This window comes from Labrus mixtus, chromosome 11 (assembly GCF_963584025.1).
Source record: "Labrus mixtus chromosome 11, fLabMix1.1, whole genome shotgun sequence".
Taxonomy (NCBI): Eukaryota; Metazoa; Chordata; class Actinopteri; order Labriformes; family Labridae; genus Labrus; species Labrus mixtus.
The window spans coordinates 19,538,307-19,557,816 of record NC_083622.1 but is presented as its reverse complement, the minus strand read 5'-3'; the positions used below and the strand labels follow the sequence as shown (position 1 = coordinate 19,557,816).

General features: G+C 37.7%; 2 protein-coding genes across 2 annotated transcripts; both read left to right on the top strand.

The window, feature by feature from the left end:
* The first annotated feature begins 4,479 nt into the window (after positions 1–4,479).
* msmp2 (microseminoprotein, prostate associated 2) lies at positions 4,480–6,082 on the top strand. The gene is made up of 4 exons (XM_061049364.1): positions 4,480–4,716; positions 4,811–4,921; positions 5,447–5,555; positions 5,646–6,082. Exons 2-4 carry the CDS (start codon positions 4,813–4,815, stop codon positions 5,818–5,820), a joined length of 393 nt encoding a protein of 130 aa, XP_060905347.1. The 5' UTR covers positions 4,480–4,716; positions 4,811–4,812; the 3' UTR covers positions 5,821–6,082.
* Positions 6,083–6,904: 822 nt separating this feature from the next.
* Positions 6,905–19,451, top strand: nbn (nibrin). Its single transcript, XM_061049425.1, has 17 exons — positions 6,905–7,033; positions 7,567–7,688; positions 9,525–9,652; positions 9,775–9,934; positions 10,029–10,132; positions 10,216–10,333; positions 12,592–12,782; positions 12,908–13,008; positions 13,128–13,254; positions 13,374–13,573; positions 14,602–14,767; positions 15,395–15,968; positions 16,157–16,246; positions 16,780–16,920; positions 17,504–17,623; positions 17,707–17,756; positions 19,139–19,451. Exons 1-17 carry the CDS (start codon positions 7,003–7,005, stop codon positions 19,170–19,172), a joined length of 2,457 nt encoding a protein of 818 aa, XP_060905408.1. The 5' UTR covers positions 6,905–7,002; the 3' UTR covers positions 19,173–19,451.
* The last annotated feature ends 59 nt before the right edge of the window (positions 19,452–19,510 follow it).

Below are 19,510 nucleotides of genomic sequence, written 5' to 3'. Positions count from 1 at the left end.
TTCCAGCAAAAGTTATGAATTTTAATTTTGACTTCTAAAACAAAACACACTGCTGCACAGCTGTTGACATCTTCTTTACAGTGTCATTTAAAATCATCTTTATTGTACAGTATTACTGTGATTTTTTTTTACAATGACTGTTAACTGTTTGTGTGCATGCCTATATAAAGTAGAAATCTGAAATACAGTCATTTGGTATGATTGAATTGTTGTAGACAAATTGCAACCCAAAATATGTAGACGAAAGCAATATTTACCCTGGCAAACCTTGTCTGCCATAAAAAGCTGACTGTCTTCTCTTTTGAACAAATCAAACCCCTGCAAGTTACTTTGGCCCATCTCTCTCCTATGTTGGTATATATCTTAATAAAACACTTGAATTTGAATCTTTTTATCTTGTTGAGCAGTTTATTAGTAACGGACAAAAAACATTTGTGTGCCGAACATGTGTTACGCTTTTCCTCCCTACAGGCAATAACCGAATGTTATTTGACTTTGAATCTGCGGTCGCCTGTGTGCGAGTGAGTGAGAGAACGAGAGAGAGAGAGAGAGAGAGAGAAGGGGAGCTCACAGTAGGATGAACATTACATTTATTGATCTGGCTAATGTGGGTAGGAAAGGCTGCAGGCCACGGCAGCTGATCAATATACCTCTAATTACAAGCGGCAGTGTGTGTGTGTGTGTGTGTGTGTGTGTGTGTGTGTGTGTGTGTGTGTGTGTGTTACTAAAAGAGTAAGTGTAGGTGGTCCCCCAAAACATACAGGCATACAGGGTTGTGTATATAAATACTGTCCCACTGAGGTTCACACACAGAATTTAGCTTGCATGCTCATGTAAAAGTTGAATCCTTTTCTGAATGACTTGAGCCACTTGATTTACAAGATTCACACCGGAAAGCTGCGTTTTGATAAAGAAAGTGGTAAGTATTCTCTTTTTTTGTGTGTGACATTGCTTAGAATGAATAGGGTTTTTTTTTTCTGTGAAATGTGACACTCGTTTTTCTCGCTTTCTTGCTCCCCCCTGTATCCCATCATTCCTGTTTTTCCTTAAGAAAATCAAGTCACTGATAGGTGATCTCTGTTTCCCTGTTTGTGTCTCTCTCCCTCCAGGCCTTTCCTTTGTCACTTACTGCTTGTGTTGTGTTGGACAAAATGGTTGAGGAATTTCGTTGTGAAATTCATTCTATGCATTCTTTGGTATCCCATGTGACATAATATACTAACTCTGAAACATGCTGATGGGCCCTGCCATGCATACACTGTATTTATCTTTTTCCCTCCCTTGTTTTTTTCCACTGCACATCCATCACATCTGCCACAGGTTTTTGGGGGTCTGCCAAGGCTCTGATTGGCTGGAGGCTGTGTGATATGTTTGATATTCGGTTGTTCTTGTGCTCTGTCCTGTCAACTAAATATCAAACATATTCCTACAGAGTCTGGCATTAACTTCTCGTCCTTGTTGAAGTCAGATGTTCAGGTAAATGGTTTTGAATGATTAAAAATATCATCATTTGTGCTTCTGTCTGTTGCTTAATGTAGAATATTACATTTTCAATATTTCCTTTCTTCAATGAATCTCTAGGTGGAAAGTTTGATTACACTTCATTGATATTGTGGTGATTTTACTGTAAAAAAAAAATGCAACAAACTAAATTCCCAAAAGATACCTCGTTGATCTTTCTGTCCAAAAATGCAAACAGGTCGAACACTGACAATGATATATTTAAATTGCTTCTCACAGTCCTTTATGCTCTGAATAAAAAAGCAAACAAAAATGACCCGGGATATCTTGTGTGACTGTTTACTTTCTGTCTTCTTTCTCTCAGTCAAACACAGACACACCCACTCATACAATAGCCCTTTAACACAACTGGCAGCTCAGGTATTACAGTATTTTTTTATTTTTTTTTTTACAGTTGAGGAAGAACATCCTGCTCCGGGAGTTTAGTGACATTCTCACATCTGAACAAAGACAGACCTGATAACAGCTTCTGTCTTTCCAGAGCAGAGAGAAGACAGTTAGTGCTTCTTACTTTTATCTCTCTTTCTTTTTTTCCTAGGAATGGTACGGTTAATTAAGGAGTGTTTATTTTTATCATGATGACGTATAATCCATGCAGGACATATGAATTAAACAGTGATGACATATTAACTGCAGTAATTCCTCTACTGTCTGATTCACATTCTACTATTGCATCACACATACGTAGACTAAGCTTCATGCTTCTCTGACTTTCTATGCTTCAGTTACCTGTTTTTAAATTGAGGGAACATGCTTTGCACTTTGGGCTAATTAAAAATCCTCCTTTTGAGTCAATGGGTATTTTAAAGGACATTTTATTATTTATTAACAGAAGCATAATAAGTAAGGTGCCTTATACGTGCACAAGCCTGCAGGAGCACTAGCCGGAAAAAACTGTGGCAGTGATGTGGATAAATAATATGCTTTCTAACCAAATGACTATCTGTATAAGAGTTCTCAAAATAAGTAAAAGGAAGAAGACAGAAACCGTGTATCAAAACAGGCCATATCAGTTTTTCCTCCTCCCAACGCACAGAAGCCATCATTACATAGAAGCAGCATACAGGTTTGAAAATCAGGACAATGTGTTAGTTGGAACAGTAGAGGGTGTCATAGATGGTCAACTGATCTACAGTCAGTTAAGGTCGATTTTCAGGTTTGGTTTTAAACCTTTAGTTTTTTTTAATAAAACTTGTGGAGACAATAATCAGTCTTACTTTGGGGCAGCCTTATATGGACAAAATGCACGCAAGGTGCCAAGATGTGAATCATTCAATTTAAGGTTGAAGAGATGCTCCAAGGTAAGGATAAAGTGTGAGCTGAAGTAGTGGTTATGATCAGGTTAGGCTTAGGTTTACTATCCATGAAATTAAATCAACTCAATGTAATGTCTGTTCAAGTGAAACAGGACTGTGTGTGTGTGTGTGTGTGTGTGTGTGTGTGTGTGTGTGTTTGTGTGTGAACGTATAAGTCAATATAACCGTTATCAGAGGGGTCAGGGTGTTTGTTCAAACAAATCCCCACACAAAAAAAGGAAAACCACTGGAGCCAATTCTCAAACACTAAAACAACCTTCAATTGAACCAAACATAAAGGGTATTTTTACACTGAGCTAGGAGAAAGAAAAAAAAAACATTTTGGATTGATATGAAAAATAAAAACTTTAAGGCGACATTTACTGGGGAAATGAAACTGCAGTTCAGTGAATCATGTCACACTGCATTAACAGTCATGCTCTTTGCTCGATGATTCGATAACAACATCATATGAAATTGAATTAAGCAAACGATGTGCATCAATGAACGTAATCATTAGTAAGGAAAAAAAGACAGATCCCATTTAATCAAGTACATGTTTTACAAAGTCCTAGCAAGAATTTGGTTGAGTACTAACAAACTATATTTCAGCTGACTGGGTTATCCTCAGCAACTAGAAATGCAGAGGAAGTCCTCAGGTTGAATGTAAAGACCTGGTGAAGCTAACATGTCACTTGGGATATAACAGTTATAATCGACATGCATAAATATAAAGAATCTAATTGGTCAGGAAGCACTTTATCTTAAAGAGAAAACAAACACACAAAAAAGGTATAAATTTGAATTTTGTGCTTAATGGTTCAATAATTAATTTAATGATAAGGAATATTACATTTTATATTAACTGTCATGCAGTCAATGCAGTTGCTCTTGTTTTTTACTTTTAATTATGTTTGTTATTATTATGTAATTATGTTTTTAGTTCTGAAATAGTCTCCTCATTTACCATCTATGCAATAAAATGCATATAAATGTGTTCATTTGTGGTAAAACAGTAAAAAAAAAATTACATAACTCTTGAAATAAGACAATCTTCATTTGAATCAATTTACTTTGATATTGTTGATACAATTTTCTCACAGTGCTGTGATTTACCTTCACATTTTGAATTCAGGACTTTTACTTATACTTTAACCTTTGCGTTTCTTATTTTAGTTTAGCAAGTCTCTTCCATCATTGCAGAAAAAAAAAACCTTCAACATTTTTTAAATTTCGTTTTAAAATATAATTTCATCAAATGTCACAGTTAAATGTATTCACATGCGTCTGGACATTTGTGGGGGTCAAAGGTTCACACTCACACACACACACACACACACACACACACACACACACACACACGCATGCGGCCCCTGTGAAGGACAATAGGCTACAGCCTGGTTGTCCCGAGGATGGTGTCACCAGTGAGATCTACTGATAGGGTCAAAAAGCCCACCATGAGACAAATGTTATCTGAAAGAGAGCACACTGTATACTCTAGGGCAATTTCAGTGAAGCAGTAAAGGATGAGAATGACAAACATTGTTACAATAATGCTTGCATGTGTGTCTGCATGTTGTATGTGTGTGTGCAGATATAGGGTGGTAATTAACGAGTAGGTGGGTGAAGGAGGGTGGGGTTTGGTGGGCAAATAGCATTATTGAAAGTAGGAATGAGAGCGGAGTTAAAGATGTTCAGTATAAATATCTGAGAGCAAGGAGAGCGAGCATCAGTCCAAGAGTGGCGCTGAGGAGGAGACGAGGAGAGCACGGAAAAGGGGGAGAAGAGTGAAAGGAAACAACAAGAGCGAGACTAAAACCAAGGGGAACAGAGTGAAAGGACTAAAAGAGAAAACAGGAAGGATACTTCTTCAAAGCACAAACTGGAAACCTTGAAATAGGTAAGATCAACTATCTGATCATTGCCAAATTAAGTTATTAGATATCTGTATTTCATTTTGTTTTACCAGTCATTTTGCTTATTTGCTTATTTAGACATGGTTCACACAGCAGGAGGAGTGCTGTTGGCTTTTCTGTTGTTCCTGAGCGCCAGTGTGCCATGTTTCTCTGTGTACAACAGTGGAGAGTGTTTCTTTAACACAAAAGGTACATTGTGTCAAGTGTTCATGTGTGTTTGTGATTATATGAATGTTTCCAATAGACTATAATGGAGAAAGTAATGGACAACATTTTGAGGTACTTTTATGTCACCTTATTCTGATATTGTATTTCATTCTTCTAAAGAGGGAATGGGTGGAAATAACATCCGTTCATTGGCTCGCAGCTTTTGACTTTACAGGCTCAATTGTTTTTGCAAATTATATAATATTTTAGCTAATGAAATACTATGCATGCTTGTATGAAAAAAAACATAGCAATATGTAATCAAAAAGCTGAATGGATCAGACATAACTAAACTATAATTATAACAGGACAATTATCTGAAATTTGTAAACATTACACAATGTATGGATTAGTATCATTGATTACTATTTAAAGTATATTTAGCTGATTGTTTATATACTACTACTTAAGGACTATTTTTAAAGCTTAACTTTTACAAGTTGTGTTAGTTATTTCACTCCAGGGACTCACAAATATGTCACAATAATTCTGGGTTTTAATTTGCAGGGAGCTGTGAACACATGGGAAAGGTGTATGATATTGGCGAGAGCTGGTTAACCAGCGACTGTTACCAGTGTGTTTGCATGGAGCCCTTCGGAGTAGGATGCTGTGACCAGTGAGTTTGAATTTTTTTTAATGTTCAGTCATCCCAAAAAGTATTCATTTGCATGCTGGACATACTCTCTAACTCTGCTCTCCCCTGCAGTGAATCTAAACCTGTGGACTATCCTGACTGGTGTGAGATCATCCGTAAACCGGACTCTTGTACAAGTGTTGCAGTGATGAGGGTCAACAGAAAACTACCCTGCCTCTGGGGACGAGGCCGTCTCAGAACAGCCTCAGGGCAACCATGGAAGTCTGACAATGATCCAATATTTTGAGTATTAAGCAAAATATGACGAGAAAATAGCAATAAAGCAATATATTATGTTTATTTTAAAATCTGTTTATTAATAATATGGGTATAATTGTGGCATAAGGTTTGTAAGTATTCTAAAATGTAAAACCCCTTAGGAATCACATTTTAGCTTTGTTTCTATGTATCATTTAATATCTTTACTTGTACTGTTGTTGTTGCCACTGTCTGAGTGTTCCTTTTGTTAATGGTTCAAGATTTATGACTGAATAAAATTGCAAGTCTAACATTGTGCTGCTTGTGGTTTTATACTTACTTTGTTATATTATTTACTTGTTATATAAATTCCTTGTTATAAGAAATGGGGAATTCAAACAAAATTCAATATGTTTTAAAAGCATATTTGACAAAGCAATAAATATCTGCAAACATACAGATGACTCAGGACAGAAAAAACAACAATATGGTGATGTTATTATTTTCTGTTCCACAGCTAAAGAAACTAAAGTTAAAGGATAAAACATGTTTCTAAACTAAACACATTAAAGTAGATGCATCAAAATATACAAACGCAGAACATAATTGAATTAATTGTTGATATTTGATAAATAATCTGCAAAGTAGTTATTCTTATCAGTTCAATGCAGGGGTGGAAAAAGTAGGGCACAATATCTTTATCTTTATCTTAATATCTTTATCTTAATATCTTAATATCTTTATCTTAATATCTTTATCTTGTTGTGGAGTTGAGGATTGAGGTAGCAAAAACTGGAAATTCTCAAGAAGTGTTGAAGTACTTCGGAAAAACCCCATAGAAGGCATTGAGTAAAAGTAGTTGAGATATTAACAAAACTTGTTTGTTAGTCCTAACTTTTATCAAAAGCAAGTTTTTATTTATTTTAATAAAGATCGTTCTTCTCAATTGTCGGCTAATAATTAATCAACTGTATTACTGTTAATTTTACATTTTAAAATGTACAACATTGCATAAAAAAATCAAAGTTATAATAACAGATAGTTTAACTACACACTTAAATTTGAGGGATGAGTTGAATCACTTTATTTTGAAAGGGAAAGCAGCGGCGCAGGGTTTTTACGTCACACGCTGGCGCGCTGCTGTGAGTGCCCACGCCTTGTTGTTACTCGCTGCAAATAGCGATAGTTTCTCTAAAATGCCGCCTTTGAAATAGCATCAACATACATTAAAATGTGGATACTGACACCCCTGCAGTCTGAAGGTAACTTTTTGTGTGTTGGATGACATTTAACGCCAGCTAAAAACTCAGCTAGCAGGTCAATGTTAACGCATTGGTCAAGTTATAAAGTGCAGAAATGTAACGTGCATGACGATCACTATGGTTTTGGTTTTGGTTTTGGTTTTGGTTATGTATGTAGTCAACGTCTTTACTATCGAAGTGTCCCTTAAGATGTAATGTTGAAGAGTGGAGGGATTAACTTTTTGAAAATGGAAATCTGAAGTGTCATTTAATGTGAAATGTTACTCATTAATGTCGTCTTCACATTTCTAATACATATTCAGTTTCATACAAATCACATTGATGCAGGAGACACTAGACGTGTACACACACACACACACACACACACACACACACACACACACACACACACACACATATATAGATGATTGGCATTTGGCAAACATTAAGAAAATAACTAAATGTTTAAATATTTTTTCATCTTGTCATGAATGATGATGATTTTACAATAGAAGGTTCATAATGTCCCTCCTGTCCCTCCTGTCTCTCAACAGGTGAGACCTACTATCTTGTGTCCAGTAAGGAGTATGTGGTGGGACGCAAGAACTGTGACATCATCCTAACCAGCGACCAGTCCATCAGCAGGGCTCACGCTCACCTCACTGCTACTGACCAGGTGAGACGAAGACATGAAGACATAATCATTAAAAACAAATGTTCATTCATTAAACTATTTATTATTTAAAAGAACTGAAATTGTTCAACATAATGTGCAGTGCTCTAGATTAACAGTTTACTAAGCTTTTATGTAACATAACTTTCATTTTAGGGCTTTTGCACATTCATGATTAAATGCAATCCTAAATTCAATAGAAAGTATGTCATTTTATTCCACAGATATAAGAGACTGAAATCAATATATGCATGTCTTTCACTTGTTTTTGTATTGAGATGGAAACAGAATCTCACTGATTTCATTTTGCACCTAAAGCTCACAGTACAAAGATATGAATCAGACTTAATCAGAAATCAAAATGACAAAAGCTTTGATATTATTCACAACAACATTTAAACTCATTCGAGTAAATTTGTTTGTTGATCTCTCGAGACTACCCTCCAACAAAGATTCAACTCAAACTATTACAGAGGATGAGGTCAGCATAACTTAATGTGGCAGGAAAACAACAAACTAGTACTCAAAGAAATTGTACAAAGAAATGCATTATTATTATCATTATCATCATTATTATTATTATTATTATCATTATTATTATTATCATTATCATCATTATTATTATTATTATTATCATTATTATTATTATCATTATCATCATTATTATTATTATTATCATTATTATCATTATTATTATTATCATTATTATTATTATTATCATTATCATTATTATCATTATTATTATTATTATTATCATTATTATTATTATTATCATTATCATTATTATTATTATCATTATTATTATCATTATTATTATTATCATTATTATTATTATTATTATCATTATTATTATCATTATTATTATTATTATTATTATTATCATTATTATCATTATTATCATTATCATCATTATTATTATCATTATCATTATTATTATCTTGTTGGTTACTTTACTTCATACATCATTTTATTGATGTATTCTTCAGACGAGCTCATCAGCTCATTCACACATTAAAGCAGAAGGATGTACGCAGAGGTAACACATAGAAATGTTGAACATAGATGAGTATTATTGTGTCTTGCATCAAGAAATGTATGTGCCATAAAACACTATTTTTAATAGAAACCCTAACTGATCCTCCAGCACTGACAAAACTACACTTCATCTTTCACTTAATAAGCATACTATCCCTTATCATCCTTTACTCACCATCACAAACAGTATTTCTAAGCGTTGTCATCATATAATATTATCACTTGTTGGTTTTGAACTGGATTGCACCATAAGATAAGATATACTTTATTCATCCCAGCAGGGAAATTTAGGTGTTCCAGCAGCCAGCATACATACAAACACACAACACAACACATATATACATACATATCCCACCCATACAAAAAAACATGAGCGCACAATACAGTTTGATATATGATGCAACTCAGGCTAAAGTGATTAATATTTGCCGTGCATGCAGTTTATATAGTAGATCGTCTCCTATTAGTGTGAATATTTTCTTATGAGTCAACATCTTACATTGACGTGTCCCCCTCCCCTGGTCATCTTTTACTCCCTCCTGGACAATGTTTACCTGTGTGTTGGCACTTCTGCTCAGAAGGTGACACTATTGCACCAGTCCAACACAACTGGAACTACACAATCACGATCCTTTCCAACTGGCTCGTACTTTTTCCCCTCCTCCATCAAGGAAAACAATCTTAGGCTTCATTCAAAGGTTGGGTTTATCATTTAAGATATGCCTAATTAATTAGAAACATATAGAGCATGTGGAATGGTTTGTTTGTGGACGATTTAATGAGTTGCTCTTACTTCATTCCTAGACACTGACTCTGAAAGACACCTCCAAGTATGGTACCTTTGTCAACAGCCAGCGTCTGACAGAAAACACACCAGTGAACCTGAAGTCAAGGGACGAGGTCACGTTTGGGGTTTTCCACAGTAAATTCAGGTATTTAACTAAACTTTCTTTTTTTACTTCAAGTTGCATTCCATCTTAGTTTTATTTGACCCAAACTTAGAAAAGGTCTAATGTCACTCACAATTAATACAAATCTCACTGATTCTCCTCAGTGTGGTCCATTTGAAGCCGGTGGTGTGTTCATCATGTTTGGACAATGATGGCAAAGCATCACTCTCTCAGGCTCTGTCGGCTTTGGGTGGAAATCTGGTCAACACCTGGACTGAGGACTGCACCCACCTGGTCATGCCCACTGCTAAAGTCACCATCAAGGTCAGGACTCGTCTGTGAATCCTCCTGACTAGCACATGTGATGTGTTTGTCGTTGCATTGATTAAAAATGTCTTCTTGTTTCCCTTTCTCATAGACTATTTCTGCTCTGCTGTGCTGCCGTCCCATCGTGAAGCCAGAGTTCTTCTCAGAACTCAGCAAAGCCGCTCAGCAAAAAAAACCTCCTCCTAAAGCTGAGAGGTACAACACAATCCATCGTTAAGTAGACGGACCTCACACTGTACCAAACACAATCTTATCTGTGCTGTTTTTTTCTGTTTGAGTTTCATCCCTGAGATCGATGAGCCTAGCCTCAGTAAAGAGGATGTCAACCTTGGAGCGATTCAACTTCGCAAACAGCTTTTTGCTGGAAAGACTTTCGTCTTCCTCAGTGCTAAACAGGTATGTTAACTTGTGTTTTTCTTTTACCTCGTATTGTTTTTATACTCTGAAAACTAAAACAAGAAAAGCAGGATCTCATGTTATCAGCAGTAATCCTCTGCTATCAGTCAATAACACACCTTTATTAAAAATAGAACTTTTTTTCCAGTCGTGATGTTTACAGGTGATACACATGATCCTATGAGTCATGTTTATGAGCTGAACATCAGTTGCCAGGCTGTCGGTAGACTAGAGATCCGGGTACTTGGGGACTCAGGGCTCCAGAGAAGAGATGCAGCTTTAAATGATTTTCATTGTTGATGAGATATTTTCTGGTTGATTGTTCACTTCATTAAAAAAAAAATAGGCTTTAATGAGACCCTCATCATTTCAAAATGATCTGTTTTGCTGTTTCTGCTGAATTTATAAACTGTCAGCATCTTAATATCGATATGAGTCATGCATGAATGAGAATCTAAAGCTGCAGGTGAGGCTTGACAGAGGACGTGTGCAGGTTATGAAACAAAATTAGGGGCAGCATTTTTCCTTAGTTTCCTTATTGACAAAATAGTATGAAAAACAGTTTGTTGTGTGTAATGTTTTTTCTTTGTTGATTTCTACTCGTATGTTCACATTCACATGAACAACTTTAGGGGGTAAAAATGTAGTTTTTCATCTTCAGGATAGCGAAGCACTCTAGTCATCACCTCGTCTTTGCATCCCTGCTTTACATAGCCAGCTGAAATGTTAAGTGAGACTTTCATGACATTATGAGAGAGTGTGTCTGTATTTTCTAAGCTTGAAGATGTACAGTAGGTGTACCTTAGCAACACCATTCTAGAATATCTGTATTCTGTATGAATAAATACTTTTCTGGTGATTTCTATGGATAATTTAAAGACTTGAGTATGGAAGCCTTGAAAGGAAAGTGAGAAAGAAATCTGATCTGCTAGATCTAAATCATTTTTTCTCCAGTGCTTAAAGTTTAGGAACAAGTTAAAAAAAAAAAGGTCTCCCTTTGTTTGTTTGTTTATCCCTCGTTCTCTTACCCCCCCCCATCTGTACATACATGATTCTATGTATTATAAGACTGGTTATGGGAAATTAGTTTTTTAAATTCCCATAACCATAACCATACCTCTAAAAAATGTTAAATATATGCTGAGCCAGCATAATCTTTCTTCTTCTTTTTATTTTGTCTTTGGTGAAAATCAGGTGGTAAATAAGTATGCAAATAAAATCTTCTGTTTTCACAGTTGCACAAAACTCCGGGATAGTCACCCGCTGTGATGTGAACAACCACATCAGGAGGATTTTAGTGGCACTACTCCTGAAAAATTATCTGGAAATGTTCAGGAGTGTGTATGTGAGAGTGGCTTACGTGACATCTTTTTCTCAGTTTATTAAAACAATGAGGTGGTTAAAAATTCGGTGCAAACTTAAACATTATATCTCGGCTATTTGTCAGAAAACAAAGATGTTACGAAAATGATTACAGTTAACAAACGGCCACTGATGCACCGTTCCAGTTGGTCCTTATGCAGGGAATAAGAAGTGTCCATTCTTTAATCACTTTTCTTTAATTTAATTCATGATGATACAAAACGAACAAACATTTTGTGCCACGTCTCATTAACCTGTTTCCCTTCCTGGTGCATCACCTCACAGTGACACACCTTCCACATTTAAATGGTTCCCGTCCGCCTGAGTGCTTGGCAAGGTGACCACTGCCCCCTGGTGTTTACAAAGAAAACCATATGCAAAAAAACAAATAGCTCCTATACAATTATCATGCTGATTTTTAGTTGATGATGTTATAATACTTAATTCAGCAAGAGAGGGCTGGAGTGCAACCATAACCCATGTTCATTTATCCTTTGTAGCCATTCAGCTTCAGTTTGGTCTAAGCAGAAGGTAGCTACATACTGTATATAGTTTTATATAATTTTTTTTGTTTGTTTTTTATCCTATAAAAAACAAATCTACGCTGCCAATTAACTTTTTAAAACATCTTCATACATAGAAAAAGTAAATAAAATACAAGATCCAATGATATTCTTTCTCTATCTGTGAAAGTTTACGCCAGCAGTTTTTTGTTCTGCTCTGACGACAAGTATGAAAACTGCTGATCAAAACATTTATATCTAGATTTTTGTCCACCCAGTACTTGGGGTACGACTACAAATCTTGTTATCATGAGACACACAGTCACTCAGAGAGTATCTCTGAACTGCTGTACAGCCATACTGTGTGTTTAATTGTGTCCATGTCGTTCGCAGATGAAGCGCCTGAGTGCAGCAGTGAGTTTTGGAGGTGGCAGAAGTCGACTGCTGGAGGAGAACCGTCTGCCCAAAGACCTGCTGGAGTCTCAGCAGAGCTGTGTAGTGGATACTTCAACAGGCAGCTCCCAAACTCTGCTGCCCTCCTCCGCTAATGAGTGGGCAAACTCTGTGAAGAATATTGTTCAAAGGTTTGGGACAGATTTTCTGTAAAACAGCACTCAAAGTTTTGTTTTGGTGATTAACCCCATCACGGTGATGATTGTGTAAACTTTAAACCAACTCTCATTCATCATTTCATTTTCCAATGACACAGAAAAGGCCTCCGAGTCATCACAGAGTCTGAAATTGGTTTGGCTGCCATCTATGCTTCCTGTGACAAATACTGCAATCCATGCAGTCTAATACCGGACTCAGGTTGGTGACCAGACAGAAAAAAAACACAGTGCTTTCTTATTTTTTCAAATTTTTCTAAGTTCACACAAAGGTTTCTTCAGTTGACATTTTATCTTTGATTTTTGTTTTTGTTTTGACAGCACCAAAAGTTCCAACCAGAATTCCAAGTGCTTCGCTGTCTCAGAGCACAGCGGTGGATGAGACAGTGTTACCTGCTGCATCTCAGAACATCACAGCATACGCAGCGAACACAGAGACATCCCAAAGGTACCAGCACATACTCAGGCAGATTCCTGTTATGTGTTTCAGTTCTCTGAACTTTGTACTCTGCAGTTTGTTGCAGAAAGACTCAGACTGATGTGTGTTATATATTTTTTATCAACCAGGACGCAGCGGTGTGTAGTGACAGAGGTGACAGCAGTGGGGGAGACTCCTGAGAAGAAGCAGAGCAGTCAGTTTGGTGGATCCAAACCTGAAGCGCAGAAGAAGACCAGTCAGTGTGTCGTGGACGACACGATGAGCTCATCATTCAACACTTTTGAGAAAACTGACTCGGAGAGGAAGAGGCCTGAGTCCAAACCGACAGGTAGTTAAGATTTATAAATACAAATACCAGATCTCTGCTTTGTGTTAAATTTGCTGTCTCAGCATAATCCTGATCAGATTATTCTGTGAAACACAACATGGAGCCTGAGCGGAACTACACACCCTTTTTTTTTTTCAAAATGTAATTTCTTCACGATTGAGTAAACAGACAAAGTTACTAGAGTTAGTTCTCCATTGTTCAAACGTATTTTTTGGCTTTAATAATTTAAAAAACGACTTCCAAAGTGTTTATTTAGTTTTATTTGTACAAAGTAACAAAATAGCATCATTCAGGGGGCGCCGGTAGCATTGTGGTTAGAGCGCACCCCCCACGTACAGAGGCTGTAGTCCTCCAAGCGGGCGGCCCAGTCCTGACACGTGGCGCCTTTCCAGCATGTTAGCCCCCTCTCTCTCTCTCCACCATTTCTGACTCTCTCCCCTGTACTATCTCTAAATAAAGGCAGAAAAAGCCCCAAAATAAACCTTTAAAAAAAATGCCACAACTGATCTAGATTGATGCCTCTTAAAGTACAAATGGTCCGTCTACATTTGATTTGATTTTGCTTCAGACATGTTTTATAGCCGTGTGTACTACTGCGGCTAGGCACACAATGTCTATTTGTTAAATTAATATTTAAACTTTGTGTAAACATGCCTTCTAGCCAAGTCTTGAAAAATGAAGCCAATGCAGTAGTGCAAAAAACTGCAGTTCCCAGAGTGTCCACTTGAGGCTGGCTGCAAAAAGCAAAGAAATCGTTAATTATTAAGCCTAAGAGTGATTCATAAATTTATATAATTAGGGGCATGGCTGAGTTGACTGACAGGTAGGAGCATCGTAGCTGTTTGCCAGAAGGCTCAAGGCTCTTCTCAGCTCCACCTCTTTGCCTATTAGATTGAAAAGTACGGTTAAGATAGCATTTCCATTTCCTTTGTAACTCTCATCCCTTGGATTTATTCACCATAGAAGCATGTGCTGACTGCCTGTAATGCTGTATCAGATCATAAGTAATTGGTTTTTTTTTTTTCCAGTTTCAGGTGAAAGCAGTGGTGGCCTTTTGCCCCAGCCATCTTTTCTAAAGCCCCAAAAAACATTTGTACAGATGCAATCTCCTCAGAAACAAAGAGTCTCTGCACAAGCTTCCCCACAGAAACAGTCAACCCTGACCACTTTCTTTCAACCTGTCAACAAGAAAAGGTAAACTTCTGCTTACTAGGTGGATTAGAGGAACATATCACGATTCAGTAATAAAACTGGTTTACTCCATGACACCAACACACATTTAGCTTAACGATCTCAGGGACCATGACTACGACAGTGTAGTGGGTTTGTCTGGTTTAGTCTCAGTAAAAGTCTCCTCATGTCATAGTGGAATGAAGGGAAAACAATGAGGCAACAGCACCCATTAGGTATCGTTCCAATTAGAGAGTATCCAAAATGTGTTTATATGTCAAGTATCAGTATTTATATTTGCACAATAGGATACAAATCCCTTTGCACTGATGTGACATTGAAAGACTCACGATGGTTACAGTAAATGAATCTGATTCTCAAATTTAGTAGCAAAACGTTGTGTTTTACAGGCTGGAGGTCTTATACTTCAAAGGAAACAGAAAGGTCAGCACACTCAGTGTTCTGGAAAGTATGTATTATCTGCTCCTCTACCCAGATAATACATACTTTAAAGGACATTGAGTGTGCTGACCTTTCTGTTGTCTTTTGTAGTCTTTTTGCGGTCTTGCACCTGAAGTGTTGTTACTGTGTGAGTGTGAGTAAGGTGAAGGTATTTTCTGACCTGTCTCTTTGTGTCATCCTGTCCTCAAGACCTTTGGAGGACGATCTCTCTGCTGTTATGTCAGAGCCCAAACGACCAGTACTGGAATCATCCAGCCGCATACAGAAACAACACTCCTCCGTAGAAAGCAGCTCGCGTTCAGAGAGAGTCCCTGCAGTAACATCCCAGGAGTCAGCAGCAGCTCTTTTTGTAGTACCGCCAAAGGCTGAGTCACACAGGGTCTCCCACTCCATCCAGGATGGACCACGGAGTGGGAAGAGGAAGGAGATGGAAGCAGAGATACAAATGGATGAACTGGAGTCTATTATGTCCGAGGATATGGACTTCTTTGATGAACCTCCATCAGGTAAACGAGTCGAGCAGGCCCGGAGTGTAACAACCAGCTCAACGGAACAGAAACACTTTGTGAATACTGGGACGACTTCGTCAATAAGCAAGAGGCAACGGATCAATGTAGAAGAGCATGAAAGAATTGAAAGGCCTCAGACAAGCCTGCAAGAGGAGTCAGGTTCCAAAATGCAACACAACAAACCATCTGGAAATAGAACCTCCATCAAGACAGAGCAGGTCAGTCCTGAGTACAGGAAATCTTATCAGTGCCAAGTAAAGAAATAGAATAGAAGTTATTTGCCTTTAAATCGATATTTCTGTCTTCATCCAGTTATTAGTCTAAATGATTTTCCACATCAACTTTCTCAGCATATACACACTTCTTTCTCCACGTCACCTTTTTATAAAAACATATATTTCACTCATACCACGACCATTTGTCATCCTCTGTATCGCTGTAGGATTTGAAACAACTCAAGGGAGACATCTGCCAGCCCAAAGAAGAGAAACCGATGCCTTTAAAGCCTGTAACGATAAAACAGGAGGTCCAAGTGAGTCCTGTAAAAAAACATCTTAATGTTTATGTAACTCTCTCCTCCCTTTGAATGATCGCCATTTTCTTTCTGTACCTGGATGCTTTTTGTCTTATTTGTCAGAATCGTCCTTTCACATTTTTTTTATTGTGACTCTAAAAGATTCAGGACAGAATATAAACCAAATGGTCCATCGCAAGTTTTGATGCTTAGTCTCCACTGAGGCTCAAACGGCTGTGCATCAACACACATTTCAGAGTTTACGTCTTCAGATATCTCGTATGTAGCAGTACTAGAAGTACTAAAGTGCATTAGAGACAGCACAGCCTGATACCCACTGCAGGGCAGCACTATAATAATGGAAATCCTCAGAAGGTCCGTGAGTAGTGACACTCATAGAAGAGAATCTGCCCAACTGCCTGAACATCCTGCTGCTGTTGTTTAAATAACTTAAATAATGTTTTCTTTGATAATCTATCAAATGTTTTATGTTTGCTAGAATGAATATCAAAGCCCACGAGATAAAACGTCTTTGTGCTGCTTCACAGGAGGAGTCAAAGGTTGATGAAGACCTTCCTCAAAAGCTGGTGTTGGTGGAGTTCCGATCCCTCACTGTCACCGTTACTCCCAAAAACAAACCACAGAGGATGACGGACAATGGCTTCACAAAGAACTTCAAACGTTTCCGCAAGGTTAGAGTGCGCGCACACACACACACACACACACACACACTCACTCAGAGCCTCATTTGAAATTTAAATGAGGAGTTTTTATAAAGCTCTTTACAGGTGCTGTAGTGTTGTATGCAGTTGAAGATTTGTTGTTTTGCCAACAGATTCGATGTAATTACTTATTAATGATTATTATACAGCTCACCTGTGACTTAACTTGAATAACATTCATTTATTCGAAAAGGGGGGAAAAAAAATGTCCACACCCTCTCAAATGCAGGGAACAAATCAATTTCAGGCACTAAAGTTATTGATGAACAAAAAATGTAACATCAGCCATTTTACCCAAAAAATTGTGGTCATTTAAATTCTGAGGGCATTTTTTTCTTTTTAAAGTGACTCTCTTTTCCCTCCAGGCAGACGAATGAGTGATATCTTCCTTCATACATTTCCATTTATAGTGACTGAAGCTTGAGAGCTGAGAGCTGTATGTCCTGATTAAAACTGTGTCTATAATGATGGGACTTAAAGAAGCAGCTTTATGTAGAACAAAAACTGTGTTGTGTTTTTTTAACCTGGATTTGGTTGTGTGATATTGTGACAGATGAACGTGCCAGGTGCACAGGGCCAGGCGCTAACCCACATCATCGGAGGCTCCGATCTGCTGGTTCATAACAGGGGCAAGAACTCTGATCTGGATGAATGGCTGAAAGATGCAGCGGAGGTACTGCTGTCCCATTGTTTCTGTCATCTGTCCGCCAACTGTGTGAGTCATTATAACATAATCTGAACCTGTGTTTGTTTCAGGAGGAGCGTCAGAGCAAGCAGGACGAGAGTGTTGGAGATGACCTCTTCAGGTGAGAAACAGGATCGCCGTCATGTTCTCAATGATGCATAATGAGCTAATTACCCCCTTAGCAGGCTTCCTCTTAATTCTTGGGAGGTTTGTAAAGGAAGACTCACAGTCACATCTAATCAAGGTTCACGTGTTGAGCTGTGAATTCCCAAACTATTTTAACTACTTATCAATGGGTTAGACGTTAACATATGAAACAGTTTTGTCTGAATTCAAACGGTTTATTCCAAGTAAGTTTACACATACAAGAAATGTGTCCTGGAGTTATTGTTGCATTCAAATAAACATAGAAAAGTGAACAGCAGCACTACTTCCTTCCAGAAAACCGTTTATGACTCTGCTGGACGGGGAAGAAATTGAACCTTTAGCTTCTCTGTTTTTGCTGTCTGTGTCGACAGGCTTTTCTGACTTTGTCCTCAGCTCCTCCATTTGCTTCTTCTTTATAATATTCAGGTTAAAGTGGCTTGTTCTTCTTGGACCCACAAATTTGGAAAAACAAATCGTAATCTTCACTGTGTCCTGCACGCTCACCTCGCCTAGTTCCTCACTTTGTAATCATTCTGGTGAAGTCTGTCTGTAAAGGTCTTATCATAATCGTCTGGTAAAAACAACATAGTTAACTGGAATCATGTGTATTGGGCCTCTTTATCTGTAGTCTGACCAATCAGAGCAGAGTAAATATTTTTGTCATAGTGGTTACCTAGGAAACAGAGGTGATGTAAGCTCCTGTTGCGGCCCTTGCCATTTTTTCTTTGACTAAGCAGAAAGAAGATGGTCTCATATTGATTTTGTGTGTGTGTGTGTGTGTGTGTGTGTGTGTGTGTGTGTGTGTGTGTGTGTGTGTGTGTGTGTGTGTGTGTGTGTGTGTGTGTGTGTGTGTGTGTGTGTGTGTGTGTGTGTGTGTGTGTGTGTGTGTGTGTGTGTGTGTGTGTGTGTGTGTGTGTGTGTGTGTGTGTGTGTGTGTGTGTGTGTGTGTGTGTGTGTGTGTGTGTGTGTGTGTGTGTGTGTGTGTGTGTGTGTGTGTGTGTGTGTGTGTGTGTGTGTGTGTGTGTGAGAAAGCTTATTTGTTTGATCACTGAGTCATGCTCAGTCAGTCATGCGTAGCCAGAGAACAGACTCTGCTACTAAGAAAACAATCCGGTATTTTTTTGGTAGGTCTGAACAAAGTTTCCAGACGTGCTTTATAGGAAGCCTGTTTGCTTTAAGCTGTTCAAACACTTTCCATGTTTAACAGCCCTTCATTTGGACTCTTTTTATGGTTTGTTCAAAATGCATCTAAGGACATTGAGGAATGATCCATGAGGAATGTTAAAAGCCCATCTCGACATGGACAGACCTATGAGATCAAATGTTGTGTTTCTGTGTGTGCATATGTGTCTTTAGGTACAACCCGACCAAATTGACCAGGAGAAGATGAGTCGCCTCCATGTTGACATCCTGCAGAATGCATTCATTTTAAAAAAGGCAAGGAAGTATGTCAAACCCTACGACACTTTATTAATCATCTGCATTTCAGCTATAATGCTAATGGATGTAGTTAGCATAGTTCATGTTGTTACATGATTGTAATATAAAAGGATTGGAGTTGTTTGTGAATGTTGCTCTCTTCCTGTTCTCTTATTCTGTTGTTTTGTGCATACTCTTCACTAATGAAGCCACTGACACCAGGAAATGTAATAAAACAGTCTCACGTTCAGAGGGCTTTTTTTCTACGTATTTTTATTTGTCAATGATAAAAAAAATTGTCATACAAAA

Coding starts and splice junctions, on each gene's coding strand:
- nbn (XM_061049425.1), top strand. CDS start 7,003: ATGTGGATACTGACACCCCTGCAGTCTGAAG. Junction 12,783..12,907: donor GTGAAGAATATTGTTCAAAG/GTTTGGGACAGA, acceptor CCAATGACACAG/AAAAGGCCTCCGAGTCATCA. Junction 13,009..13,127: donor CAGTCTAATACCGGACTCAG/GTTGGTGACCAG, acceptor TTGTTTTGACAG/CACCAAAAGTTCCAACCAGA.
- msmp2 (XM_061049364.1), top strand. CDS start 4,813: ATGGTTCACACAGCAGGAGGAGTGCTGTTGGCTTTTCTGTTGTTCCTG. Junction 4,922..5,446: donor GTGTTTCTTTAACACAAAAG/GTACATTGTGTC, acceptor TTTAATTTGCAG/GGAGCTGTGAACACATGGGA. Junction 5,556..5,645: donor GGAGTAGGATGCTGTGACCA/GTGAGTTTGAAT, acceptor TCTCCCCTGCAG/TGAATCTAAACCTGTGGACT.